Source organism: Cervus canadensis, chromosome 14 (assembly GCF_019320065.1).
Source record: "Cervus canadensis isolate Bull #8, Minnesota chromosome 14, ASM1932006v1, whole genome shotgun sequence".
Classification (NCBI taxonomy): Eukaryota; Metazoa; Chordata; class Mammalia; order Artiodactyla; family Cervidae; genus Cervus; species Cervus canadensis.
The window spans coordinates 17,650,545-17,665,055 of NC_057399.1; the positions used below are offsets into that span (position 1 = coordinate 17,650,545).

At 41.6% G+C, this 14,511-nt stretch overlaps 1 protein-coding gene across 1 annotated transcript in view; it reads right to left on the bottom strand.

Annotated features, from left to right (window-relative positions):
• The window catches only part of LOC122452932 (nucleolar protein 12-like), a 36,341-nt gene that overhangs the window by 11,368 nt on the left and 10,462 nt on the right, over nucleotides 1-14,511 (bottom strand). Inside the window, exon 2 of the mRNA XM_043486751.1 lies at nucleotides 6,693-6,923. Within this exon, the coding sequence (XP_043342686.1) occupies nucleotides 6,693-6,923 (231 nt within the window). The remainder of the gene's footprint in view (nucleotides 1-6,692; nucleotides 6,924-14,511) is intronic.

Below are 14,511 nucleotides of genomic sequence, written 5' to 3' on the forward strand. Positions count from 1 at the left end.
ATCTTTTTTGTATAGTTCTTCTGTGTATTCTTGCCACCTCTTCTTAATATCATCTGCTTCTGTTAGGTCCATACCATTTCCGTCCTTTATTGAGCCCACCTTTGCATGAAATGTTCCCTTGGTATTTTGAGAAATCTGTATGCAGGTCAGGAAGCAACAGTTAGAACTGGACATGGAACAACAGACTGGTTCCAAATAGGGAAAGGAGTACGTCAAGGCTGTATATTGTCACCCTGCTTATTTAACTTATATGCAGAGTACATCATGAGAAACGCTGGGCTAGATGAAAAATAAGCTGGAAGCAAGATTGTTAGCTGAAGTATCAATAACCTCAGATATGCAGATGACACCACCTTTATGGCAGAAAGCAAAGGAAGAACTAAAGAGCCTCTTGATGAAAGTGAAGGAGGAGAGTGAAAAAGTTGGCTTAAAGCTCAACATTCAGAAAACTAAGATCATGGCATCTGATCCCATCACTTCATGGGAAATAGATGGGGTAACAATGGAAACAGTGACAGACTTTAATTTTTGGGGCCCCAGAATCACTGCAGATGGTGACTGCAGCCATGAAATTAAAAGAGGCTTACTCTTTGAAAGAAAAGCTATTACCAACCTAGGGAGCATATTAAAAAGCAGAGACATTACTTTGCCAACAAAGGCGTGTCTAGTCTAGGCTATGTTTTTTCCAGTAGTGAGAGTTGGACAGTGAAGAAGGCTGAGTGCCCAAGAATTGATGCTTTTGAATTGTGGTGTTGGAGAAGACTCTTGAGAGTCCCTTGGACAGCAAGGATATCCAATTAGTCCATCCTAAAGGAAATCAGTCCTGAATATCCTTTGGAAGGACTGATGTTGAAGCTGAAACTCCAATACTCTGGCCACCTGATGCAAAGAACTGACTCATTGGAAAAGATCCTGATGCTGGGAAAGATTGAAGGTGAGAGGAGAAGGGGATGACAGAGGATGAGATGGTTGGATGGCATCACTGACTTGATGAACATGAGTTTGAGTAAACTCCAGGAGTTGGTAACGGACAGGGAGGCCTAGTGTGCTGCAGTCCATGGGGTCACAAAGAGTCGGACACGACTGAGTGACTGAACTGAACTGGTGAGATTACTTGCACTTCCGCCTCTGGACCACTGCTATCCTGAACACTAAGTGAGCCTGCCCGGTGCCACCACTCTGGTTGACTGAATGGCTCCTGATCAGTCTAGTTCATATTCTTATTGATTTCTTTTCAGACATTCATTCATATGACTCCTTGGGACTCACATTTACTCTACTCCATCACTCATTATACCCTTCACCCTCATCAGATCCTCTGAATACCTCCACGTCACCCAGACTGCCTGTAATTGATCTCTGATTGTTGCTTCCATACTTCCCTGCACTCTATTCCAGGCTGTGGTTTCTGCCCTAATTTTACTGTTTCTTTCTGGCTGACTTCCTATGAAAGATGCTTTCTATGCAATCTCCTTGTTACTAAAAACCCCAGCTTCCACCAGCCACTCTGCCTTTCTCCTGAATGCACTCCATTTAAGCAGGTTCCTCTCTACTCCTGATAACCCCTAGTGGGGGATCAACCCAACCTCAGTTTGGCAGTGCAGTCTGACAGCACGCTTTATATATAAAAGACTTCCCTGGTGGCTCAGATGGTAAAGTGTCTTCCTGCAATGCAGGAGACCCAGGTTCGATCCCTGGGTTGGAAAGATCCCCTGGAGAAGGAAATGGCAACTCACTCCAGTACTCTTGCCTGGAAAATCCCACGGACAGGAGAGCTTGGTAGGCTACAGTCCATGGGGTCACAAAGAGTTGGACACAACTGAGTGACTTTACTTTATATAAAAAGCCTGAACAGAGACTTCCCTGGTGATCCAGTGGCTAAGAATCCACCTGCCAATGCAGAGGACAGAGGTTTGATCCCTGGTCTCAGAAGATTCCACATGCTGCTGGGCAACTAAGCCAATGAGACACAACTACTGAGTCTGTTTTCTAGAGCCTGTGCTCCACAACAAGAGAAACCACAGCAATGAGAAGCCCGCAAACTGCAATTAGAGAGTAGCCCCCACTCACTGCAACTAGAGAAGTGTCGTGAGCAGCAACAAAGATCCAGTGCAGCAAAAAGTAAATGAATTACACATTTACTAAAAAGGAATAAACCAAACATTAAAAAAAATAGAAACAGAATGTGCAACAAACAATATTCCCATGGCTGGTTTTAGTTAATTCATTCATCAGGGACTGCAGGGTCAAGAGAACAGGCAGAACAGTGGACCATTGTCCCCTTTTTTGCCTGTTCTTACTGTCATAGAACAACCAATGCTAACTAACATTTTCAATTTGGAGGAAAGAAAACCCCAAGAAGTCAGCAGCCATGGTCTTAATAAAGTGTATCTAACAACATGGAGCTTCCATATAATGTACTAGCATTATTCATAAGGGAAGCAAGGCTACAAAAGCAGTGGTGAGAGCAAATAAGTATTTTAAAAGAAGCTTTCCCCAACATATAAAGTAAAATCATGAATGTTAAAATATTTTATTGTCTATCCTTTTTTATACATTTTAGAGATGGCATTGTCCCCTTTTAGTATCTGTATTAATCCATTCCTTCAACAGTAATTTACTGAGTCCCTACTAGGTGTTTGGAATATCTTTAATACTATATAAATAGCAAACGCTTAACAAAGTAAGTGAATCCAAATATTTATAAAGTTTTCCTTTGCAGAGTAAAATGCTTATCTTAATTGCCAAATGGATACATGTTACACTGTTTTTCTATTTCTCTCCAACTCATCTGAATATTCTCTACTGCTCAAGTGGCCACATCCTTCATGATCATCTACAACATTCCTTTCCTCTTCTTCCATTTCTTATCACACCACTGCAGGACATTAACATAAGTCACCAAGGATTGGTTTTGATGCCAGAAGTCACTCTTCTGTGAGGTGGGCTGGAGAAGGGATACAAGCATCCTTTCAATGTATGGGGAGAGAGACTTCCTCATAGACAATCCAGAATCCAGATGGAATTCCTACAGAATCCAGATGGAATTCTAAAATACGAAGCTGTTAAAGTGCTGCACTCAATATGCCAGCAAATTTGGAAAATATAGCAGTGGCTGCAGGACTGGAAAAGGTCAGTTTTCATTCCAATCCCAAAGAAAGGCAATGCCAAAGAATGTTCAAACTACCACACAATTGCACTCTTCTCACTCCCTAGCAAAGTAATGCTCAAAATTCTCCAAGCCAGGCTTCAACAATACATGAACCATAAACTTCCAGATGTTTAAACTGGATTTAGAAAAGGCAGAGGAACCAGAGATTAAATTGCCAACATCCATTGGGTCATCAAAAAAGCAAGAGAGTTCCAGAAAAACATCTATTTCTGCTTTATTGACTATGCCAAAGCCTTTGACTGTGTGGAGCACAACAAACTGTGCAAGATTCTGAAAGAGATGGGAACACCAGACCACCTGACCTGCCTCCTGAGAAATCTGTATGCACGTCAGGAAGCAACAGTTAGAACTGGACATGGAACAACAGACTGGTTCCCAATCGGGAAAGGAGTACGTCAAGGCTGTATGTTGTCACCCTGCTTATTTAACTAATATGCAGAGTTTTACATCATACTAAATGCTGGGCTGGATGAAGCACAAGCTGGAATCAAAATTGCCAGGAGAAATATCAGATACGCAGATGACACCACCCTTATGGCAGAAAGCGAAGAACTAAAGAGCCTCTTGATGAAAGTGAAAGAAGAGAGTGCAAGAGTTGGCTTAAAGCTCAGCCTTCAGAAAACTAAGATTATGGCATCTGGTCCCATCACTTCATGGCAAATAGATGGAGAAACAATGGAAAGTGACAGACCTTATTTCCTTGGGCTCCAAAATCACTGAAGATGGTGACTGCATCCATGAAATGAAAAGATGCTTGCTCCTTGGAAGAAAAGTTATGACCAACCTAGACAGCATACTGAAAAGCAAAGACATTACTTTGCTGACAAAGGTCCATTTAGTCAAGGCTCTGGTTTTTCTAGTAGTTATGTATGGATGTGAGAGCTGAACTATAAGGAAAGCTGAGCACTGAAGAATAGTTCCTTTTGAGACATGGTGTTGGAGAAGACTCTTCAGAGTCCCTTTGGCTACAAGGAGATCAAACAAGTCCATCCTAAAGGAAATCAGTCCTGAATATTCATTGGAAGGACTGATGCTGAAGCTGAAAGTCCAGTACTTTGGCCACCTGATGGGAAGAACTGACTCATTTGAAAAGACCCTGATGCTGGGAAAGATTGAAGGCAGGAGGAGAAGGGGACAACAGAGGATGAATGGCTGGATGGCATCACCAACTCGATGGACATGAGTCTGAGTAGGCTCCGGGAGTTGGTGATATATAGGGAAGCCTGGTGTTCTGTAGACTATGGAGTCACAAAGAGTAGGACACGACTGAGTGACTGAACGGAGTCCAGAATCCAGGTCCTAATCGAGAACTATTATCAGAACCATGGACAAGCTTCAAAAGTGCCCCATGCAAAACAACTGCACCCTAAAAACAGGAGCAGTAGAGTGTTGTGTTGCAAAGTGCTGAAGCTTTCAGAAAGAACTCAGAATTAGACCAGCTCTGCAGAGCTCAGAGATCAGCAGGATGGATTTTCCTCTACATTTGATTTGTTAGAAACCAAATCCAAGGAGATTTTATAGCCTTTTAGTACTCATAACTCCTTTCATTCTGTCCCTGTTTTATAGCCCTCCTCACTGAGACCATAATGCACAGGGGAGACCTGCCAAGATGCCTGAGCTTATCCGTTGTGTGTGTCTGTTGACAGGAATCCATTCAGTTGTCAGTTGCCACTTTTGTGGAAGGAGAAGTGGTGACTTTAGGAGATCAGGCAGCCTGAGGTGATGAGAAGAGACAGGCTTCAGAGCCCAGAGACCTAGCACCAAATCTATGTAACCTTTACCTGCCACCTCTTACAGCATTTTTATCGCACTCGATTTGCCCCTTTGCAAAATGAATAGATAATACCATGCATCTCACAGAGGGGCTATGGGAGCCTAATGAGGCAATACATGCTCTTGTCAGACGTGCTCCGCTGGGTTTGTTTCTGTAAAGGGGAGCTAGTAATAGGACCCACTTCAGAGGGTTATTGTGAGCAGTGAGTGAGTTATTATGTAAAGTACTTAGGATAACACCTGGGGTGCACATTATGGGCCCCATAAGTACTATTTTAATTAAGTAGTATCAGGACATTACCACCATCATACCCCTCCTCTATTTTGGATAAGGGATTCTATTTTCTGAGAGATTTTTTAAAAAATTACATGGCACCTAGTACATTGCAGACCTCCTGTTTTCTCTCCATAAAGTGACCCGACTGATTTAGAAAGGGCAGTGAGTTCTAGTTTGGTCCATGGCACCTGCTGCTCACTAAACCACCCTACCTGAGTCAGAACATTCATTAACCCCCAGACTACTGAAACAGCTCATTTCGCTTTGATTCAGTAGCTGTGGTTTTTGCTATTTATGAGCTGTTTACTGCAGATTGAACTTTCGTGTAAACTATTAATATAAAGACGGTCATCTCCATGGTGGGGCCACAAAGTATTGAAGGTCTAAAAATACCTCCTCAAGCTCTGTCAAAATGTCCCAAATTCTCAGCATTAGAGCCACAGTATTGGGACAATAAGAAAGTATGTTAACTGGAAGAGGACAGAGAGTCAATATTCATAAACGTGTGCGTAACCTAAAATTTCCTTCTTAGAGAAGGTGGCTGTCACTCAGCCCCTAGGGACTGGAACACAGGACAGCCATATTTTGAAAGGAAGTGGCGATCCATGGTTGGCCACAGTCCATGGGGTCACAGAAGAGCTGGGCATGACTTAGCAACTAAGCAACAGAAACAACAATAGGTCTATGGATTGGCCAGGGAGTGGAGAGAAAGAGGGTATTAGTCACTCAGTCGTGTCCAACTCTATGGGATCCCATGGACTGTAGCTCACCAGGATCCTCTGTTCATGGGGTCTCTAGGCAAGAATACTAGGATAGAATACCTATCCTTTCTCCAGGGGATCTTCCTGACCCAAGGATTAAACCCAGGTCTCCTGCATTGCAGGCAGATTGCTTACTATCTGAGCCACAAGGGAAACCCCATGGGAGGCCTGGGTAGAATACCAGGCTGGTGTGGGGAGGAGAGCCTGATGGGGTCCATTGGCAATGGGGACCATCAAAGAGAAGTAGGAAGGTATTACCAAAGCCAACTTTTGAAGCCTCATTGTGCCTCAGTTTGGCCCTAGCTGTAAATCAGTACATTGTACATATAGTCTCTTCAATTTGGACAGGCTGACACACAATTCTGCATTCTAGTTTCCACAAGTGAACACAGAAAACTTAACCACTCTTGACAGACCCAGATCCTCTCTCTCCTGCTTTCACCTCACATGCCTGTCTTCTCTCTCTTCAGTGATGTTTTATAAATCACAGATCTACTCCTCTTAGAAAGAGGCCAGGAAAAGAAAAAGAAAGGAAGAGGGTGAGGCTCCTCAAGTCAGCTTGAATGGCTGGGTCTCATCACCTCCTTCTAGCCCTCTGTCTTGTGAAGAGTTGAGTCTCAATGTGAGAAACCCTGCTTGGGCCAGACTTAAGCAAAGGCAGTGTAGGCAGCTGTCTGATACTCCACTTTGGGGTCCTACCCACATTTACCGGGCTCTGACCATCTGCCAGGTGCTGGCTGATGTGTCCTCACAGACTTCTTTTGTTTCATCCTCATAATAGACCCGAGGCCACAGGAAGTGAACTGCCTCCCTCACGGTCACACAGCTGCTATGTGAAGGTTTCAGGTTGGCCTGACCACAAAGGCTTTGACCTTCCTTAAAAGTGGCAGGTGTGGCATTTTCTGGGTGGTGAGAGTGAATCTCAGGGGGAGGTGAGGGTCTGAAGCATGTGAAAATGGAAAGATTCTTGAGGGAGCAGTAATCCTCTGAAATGAGACATTAAGCAATGAAGGCTTGGTTGAAGATAGATTCGCAAAGTTTCTTGACTTTTCTGTAATTCTTTTGCTCAGTAGTAGAAATGGAGAAAATGGTGAATGACCAAAGACTGACGATTTGTATAGAAATATGAGGTCAAGATGAGATTCATAAGCAAAATAATTGACAAATTTCAAGGAATTAGACTTTTTTTGAGTCTGAGAGAAAGGAGGTGCTGGTTGGAGAAATAGAGAGAATTTTGAGTGAATACTGGACTCCAAATGTGGCTTTATCAGTGAGCAGCTTTAATGGTACAGAGATCAAAGTGACTAGATTTCAGGAAGATGACAAACCGAGAGGTCAGAATGTTGGGGGAATTGCCCGTGTAGTGATAGATAAACTGAAACTGCTGTGAATTACAAGCAAGGTAGAAAACAAATCAGAAACTAAAGACATTGCTTATATTTCTATCGCATATTTCATTAGCTCTAAGAAATACATATCACTTTCTTCAAGAAAAGCAGGGCACATATAGCAGCTTATTTAATGTTGGAATTCTACATTTCAATTATTTAGGTTTATGTGATAGCTACAAGCACATGTATCCCATTCAATATTTACACAGTGTCCCATGTATCTGAGGTGAACAAAGGATGGTATTGTTTAGGTCATTTGTATCTAAACTTCTTTGTTAGGTAGACCTAATGTCTCTGTTATCTACTATAAGCTGATGACCTAATCCTTACTTATCTATTATGAACTAAAGCTGTTCACACATATCATGTAACTTTTGAGACTTGGAGTTAATGAGTGAAGTATTGTCTTTTTCTTTTCTTCTCCTTACTAGAAACTCAGTAGACCTTGTTTCTTTCATCACAATTAAGCTACAGATTTAAAGCCACTCACTAGAATATGCATGCAGATTAGTATTTGTAGTACCATCATAATTATTTTTCAAATCTATATGTAAAGACTAGAAGGAATTATGTAAAAATACTAATAAAGTAGATGAGGATAGTAGACTACATAAGTTTTATTTTTTTTTAACAACTTTAAAAAATATTTTCTATAATGGCAGTGTGTTATTTTTATAACATCAAACCAGCAGCATTTATACATGATATATAATAAATGTGTAAATAAGATACTTTCGTTTTCATGCAGATTCATTATGCCTTGCAAAGGATACTATCAAGAATTAAGATGCTGTTCAAAGTATGAGATTCCTTAAACAAGTAGGAATAAAACTACCATATGACCCAACAATCCCACTATCAGGCATATACCCTGAGAAACCATAACTGAAAAAGACACATGTACCCCAGTGTTCTTGAGAGTCCCTTGGACTGCAAGGAGATCCAACCAGTCCATCCTAAAGGAGATCAGTCCTGGGTGTTCACTGGAAGGACTGATGCTGAAGCTGAAACGCCAATACTTTGGCCACCTGATATGGAGAGTTGACGCTTCGGAGAAGACCCTGATGCTGGGAGGGATTGGGGACAGGAGGAGAAGGGGACGACAGAGGATGAGATGGTTGGATGGCATCACCGACTCGATGGGCATGAGTTTGAGTAAACTCCGGGAGTTGGTGATGGACAGGGAGGCCTGGCGTGCTGCGATTCATGGGGTCGCAAAGAGTCAGACACGATTGAGCCACTGAACTGAACTGAACTGAACCCCAGTGTTCACTGCAGCACTATTTACAATAGCTAGGATATGTTAGCAGGTTATATGTTCATCGAAAGATAAATGGATTAAGAAGCTGTGGTACATACATACAATGGAATATTATTCAACCATAAAAAGAAACACATTTGAGTTAGTTACAATGAGGTGGACAAACCTAGAGCCTATTATACAGAGTGAAATAAGTCAGAAAGAGAAAAAAATATATTAATGTATATATGTGAAATCTAGAAAGATGGTACTGATGAACCTATTTTCAGGGCAGCAAAGGAGACACTGACATAGAGAACAGACTTGCGGACACAGTGTGAGAAGAAAGGGTGGGATGAGTTGAGAGAGTAGCATGGAAACATGTAAATTACCATATGTAAAATAGATAGCCAGTGGAAATTCACTACATGATGCAGGGAGCTCAAACTGTGCTATCTGCCAACCTAGAGGGGTGGGATGGGGTGGGACATGAGAGAGTTTCAAGAGGGAGGGGATATATGTATACCTATGGCTGGTTCATGTTGGTGTATGGCAAAAATCAACACAGTATTGTAAAGCAATTATCCTAATTAAAAATAAATAAATTAAAAAAGAAGATGTTGTTCATAGAAAAGGAATCAGAACCTATTTAGAGTACTTGCTGGTTTAATAACCACTCCTTCAGGGTGAGACTGCATATGGGAAGAGTAGCCAGTAAATCTTCTCTCACTTGGTATACGGTGCCTCATTTGGAAACATAAATGTTTGGGGATGACACACTTTTGCAAGCAGATGAATGAGCTGAGACAAACCTCTCATACAACAATGAAGCATCATCTCCCTTAATTAGGCTCTGATGCAATATGTTACCTTAGAGAATTAGAACTATATCCAAAACTATGTTATGGGTTGAACTGTGTTGCCCCAAAAGGTAAACTGATCTAATTCCTAGTACCTGTGACTGTGACCCTATTATCTTTGCAGATGCAATCAAGTCAAGAGGAAGTCTTTTAAATGAGCCCTAGTCCAGTATGACTGGTGTCTTTTTTAGAAGAGGGGAAGACACACAGATATATAGACACAAGAGGAAAGAATACCCTGCGATGGAGGCAGAGATCAAAGCACTGCAGTTACAAGCTAAGGAACCCCCAAGGATTGTTGGCAAATGAGCAGAGGCAAGAGAGGGTTTAGAGAAGATGCTCCCCTATAGGTTTCAGAGGGAGCATGGTCCTGTCAATGCCTTGATTTTGAACTTCTAGACTGCAGAACTGTAGGATAATACATTCTGTTATTTTAAGCTATCCAGACTATGGTACATTGTTAAGTGAGCCCCAGGAAATTAAAACATCATGAAATTACAATGGCTTATTTAGAACTCCAGATATTTATTTGATAAAATTATTTTATATCTCTGCTCAAAACTTTGATGCTTGCAAAGGTGTAGAAAGGAAATGTTTAAATGAACCAGGAGTCTGCTAAAGATATTAATAGTGTTGCAGTGTCTATGTGGATTGAAATATTCAAAATAAAATAGGGTTACAAATTCTAGGCACAAGAGGCAGTTAACCAAGGTATTGAATGGAAGAAAACTCACTAAATTAAAATCAAGTGATGGGTAAATCATGTTTTATATGGATAGAAAGCATCAAGTTCTGAGCAAAGGGAAACTAACCTGGAGAAACGCCCCAGAGACTAGGTAAGGAAAAGGTTGATCACAGGTAGCTCTCATGGTGTCAAAGAACTTCCAGTGATTACTGGTACCAAGATGGCAGTTTCTATGTCTAGTTCCACCTCCAGCATGATTTCCATCAGTAGTGGGCTACTGCCAGGAGCACTGTGAGGAGCAGGATCCTAAGGCTGACATTAGGGATGGAAAGACAGAGTGCTGAGATTGATTGTTAATATCTGCCATGGATATGGTATGGGGAAATGATGATCAAAGGGCTAAAATATATTTAAGTCTGTTAGCAGTTACTTTTTCAGCTAAATGATCACAGATCATTTCTTATAGATGCACATATAAACACTGTTACATAGACAAGCTTTTGGTAGAAGTGGGAAACCTTCAAGACCAGGGCTTTTTCACAACTATATTATGGTAGGGGAGAGAAATAGGTAAATATAATCTCTTGAGTGAGTTAAAAGAAACGAAAAAAATTTAAGATAATTCCTTAGGGTTACCTTGGTATTTGAGTTTATTTAGATTCTGTTTATTTTTTGAAATGAAAAGTAATAGACTAGGGTTAATAATTGTTGAACTATTATTGAATTGTTCTAGAACTAACACCCCCAAAAGATGTCTTTTTCATTGTAGGGGACTGGAATGCAAAAGTAGGAACTCAAGAAACACCTGGAATAACAGGCAAATTTGGCCTTGGTGTACAGAATGAAGCAGGGGAAAGGCTAATGGAGTTTTGCCAAGAGAATGCACTGGTCAGAGCAAACACCCTCTTCCAACAACACAAGAGAAGACTCTACACATGGACATCACTAGATGGTCAATACCAAAATCAGATTGATTATATTCTTTGAAGCCAAAGATGGAGAAGCTCTATACAGTCAGCAAAAACATAACTGGGAGCTGACTCTGACTCAGGACATGAACTCCTTAGTACCAAATTCAGACTTAAATTGAAGAAAGTCGGAAAAACCACTAGACAATTCAGGTATGACCTAAATCAAATCCCTTACAATTATACAGTGGAAGTGACAAATAGATTTAAGGGACTATATCTGATAGACAGAGTGCCTGGTGAACTATGGATGTAGGTTCATGTCATTGTACAGGAGGCGGGGATCAAGACTATCCCCAAGAAAAAGAAATGCAAGAAAAGCAAAATGGCTGTCTGAGGAGGCCTTACAAATAGCTGTGAAAAGAAGAGAAGTGAAAAGCAAAGAAGAAAAGGAAAGATATACCCATTTGAACGCAGAGTTCAAAGAATAGCAAGGAGAGATAAGAAAGCTTTCTTCAGTGATCAGTGCAAAGAAATAGAGGAAAACAATAGAATGGGAAAGACTAGAGATCTCTTTGGGAAAATTAGAGATACCAAGGGAACACTTCATGCAAAGATGGGCTCAATAAAGGACAGAAAGGGTACGGACCTAACAGAAGCAGAAGATATTAAGAAGAGGTGTCAAGAATACACAGAAGAACTGTACAAAAAAGATCTTTATGACCCAGATGATCACGATGGTGTGATCACTACCTAGAACCAGACATCCTGCAATGTGAAGTCAAGTGGGCCTTAGGAAGCATCACTACAAACAAAGCTAGTGGAGGGGGTGGAATTCCAATTGAGCTATTTCAAATCCTAAAAGTTGATGCTGTGAAAGTGCTGTACTCAATATGCCAGCAAATTTGGAAAACTCAGCAGTGGCCACAGGACTGGAAAAGGTCAGTTTTCATTCCAATCCCAAAGAAGGGCAATGCCAAAGAAGGGCAATGCTGTACAATTGCATTCATCTCACACAGTAGTAATGTGATGCTCAAAATCCTCCAAACCAGGCTTCAGCAGTACATGAACCGTGAACTACCAGATGTTCAAGCTGGTTTTAGAAAAGCAAAGGAACCAGAGATCAAATTGCCAATATCCCTTGAATCATCAAAAAAGCAAGAGAGTTCCAGAAAAATATCTATTTCTGCTTTATCGACTATGCCAAAGCCTTTGACTGTGTGGATCACCACAAATTGGAAAATTCTGAAAGAGATGGGAATACCAGACCACCTGACCTGCCTCTTGAGAAACCTGTATGCAGGTCGGGAAGCAACAGTTAGAACTGGACATGAAACAACAGACTGGTTCCAAATAGAGAAAGGAGTACGTAAAGTCTATATATTGTCACCCAGCTTATTTAACTTATATGCAGAGTACATCACGAGAAACGCTGGGCTGGATGAAGCACAAGCTGGAATCAAGATTGCTGGGAGAAATATCAACAACCTCAGGTATGCAGATGACACCACCCTTATGGCAGAAAGTGAAGAGGAATTAAAGAGCCTCTTGATGAAAGTGAAAGAGGAGAGTGAAAACTCAACATTCAGAAAACTAAGATGATGGTATCTGGTCCCGTTACTTCATGGCAAATAGATGGGGAAACAGTGGAAACAGTGGCTGACTTTATTTTTTTGGTCTCCAAAATCACTGCAGATGGTGACTGTATCCATGAAATGAAGAGGCTTACTCTTTGGAAGGAAAGTTATGCTCAACATAGACAGCATATAAAAAAGCAGATATTACTTTGCCAACAAATGCCCGTCTAGTCAAGGATATGGCTTTTCCAGTAGTCGTGTATGGATGTGAGAGTTGGACTATGAACAAAGCTGAGTGCCGAAAAATTGATGCTTTTGAAGTGTGGTGTTGGAGAAGACTCTTGAGAGTCACTTGGACCGCAAGGAAATCCAACCAGCCCACCCTAAAGGGAATCAGTCCTGAATATTCAATGGAAGGACTGATGTTGAAGCTGAAACTCCAATACTTTGGCCACCCGATGTGAAGAACTGACTCATTTGAAGAGACCCTGATGCTGGGAAAGATTGAAGGCAGGAGGAGAAGGGGACGACAGATGATGAGATGGTTGGATTGCATCACCTACTCAATGGACATGAGTTTAAGTAAACTCTGGGAGTTGGTGATGGACAGGGAGGCCTGGTGTGCTGTGGTTTATGGGGTCGCAACAAGTCGGACACGACCGAGCGACTGAACTGAACTGAACCTGAATAATTGTTGGCATTTGCTGTTTTAATACCTATGTTCTATTATTTTTTCTTTTTTTTGGGAATAATCACATAAATGGAAGAGCTTGCTAAATTAATTTGGATGTGGCTAACCATGAATATGGAAGCCAGATTATATGGAATACAAGGCTGGGATTTGTTCATGATGTATACGTGGTAGCAGTGTGTCCAGTTTTTGATTATATTATTGAGAAGGAAAGGAAATATTCTTTTGACTGGTGCCTTGTAAATTGAAGCTCTGACATGGAAGATTGAAGTGAGAATTAATTCCAAAATGTCAACCCAACAGGGGTTAAGGAAGCAGCTTATAGATCTCTCAGCATGAGCAGGCACACAGCCTCCTATTTGTTGGTGTCCTGAGTAAAGGCATGTTTGTGCCAGGGTCTGGTGGAAGCTTGGTGGTTGTGCTCTCAGGGTGAGACCCTTCCCAGCTCCCTTCCACTCTACTCTTGTGGAGTAGTTCAAGTGTGAGAGCAGCTTTATCAGTGGGAGATCAGAAAGACTGGATGCTAAACAGACTTAAGGGACAGGTGTTTACAGTAATGAATGGAAAAACCAGTTACGCCATCCGTGGAGACCGTAAGAGATGTGTGAAGTTTCAACATCTCCTATCACAGGGGAGATACCTCTAGTCTTAACTAGTCATTGCCAGGTAAGCCAGAATGCTCATGCGGACAGTTTTGGAGTTACAGAAGATTGTATTTCTGTTAAAAGACTTGGGTCCTTTTCTGCTTAGTTTGTCTTTGTGGGAGGATTATAATTTCTGCTCCATTGGTATGTCGGTTGGCACTGTGACTTGCTTTGACCAAAGGTCCATGTGTGAAAGTGACACGTGACACCTGTGGGTAGAGACTCCAAGAGCACTGTTGGCTTTGCCACCCCTCTTTCTTCTTGGCCTTGAGCTGGCATGTCCCAGATGCGGGCTTCTCCTTCAGACCATGTTCCCAGACAAGGATGGCATAGTGTAGGGTTACAGCCAACATGTGACATGAGTGAGTGAAAAATGAGCCTTTGTTGAAGTAAGCTGTTGAACTGATGGGTTTATTCCTCCCGCCCAACCTAGCAAAGCAAAAGTGAAAAGTGAAAGTCACTCAGTCGAGTCCAACTCTTTGCAACCCCATAGACTATACAGTCCATGGAATTCTCCAGGCCAGAATACTGG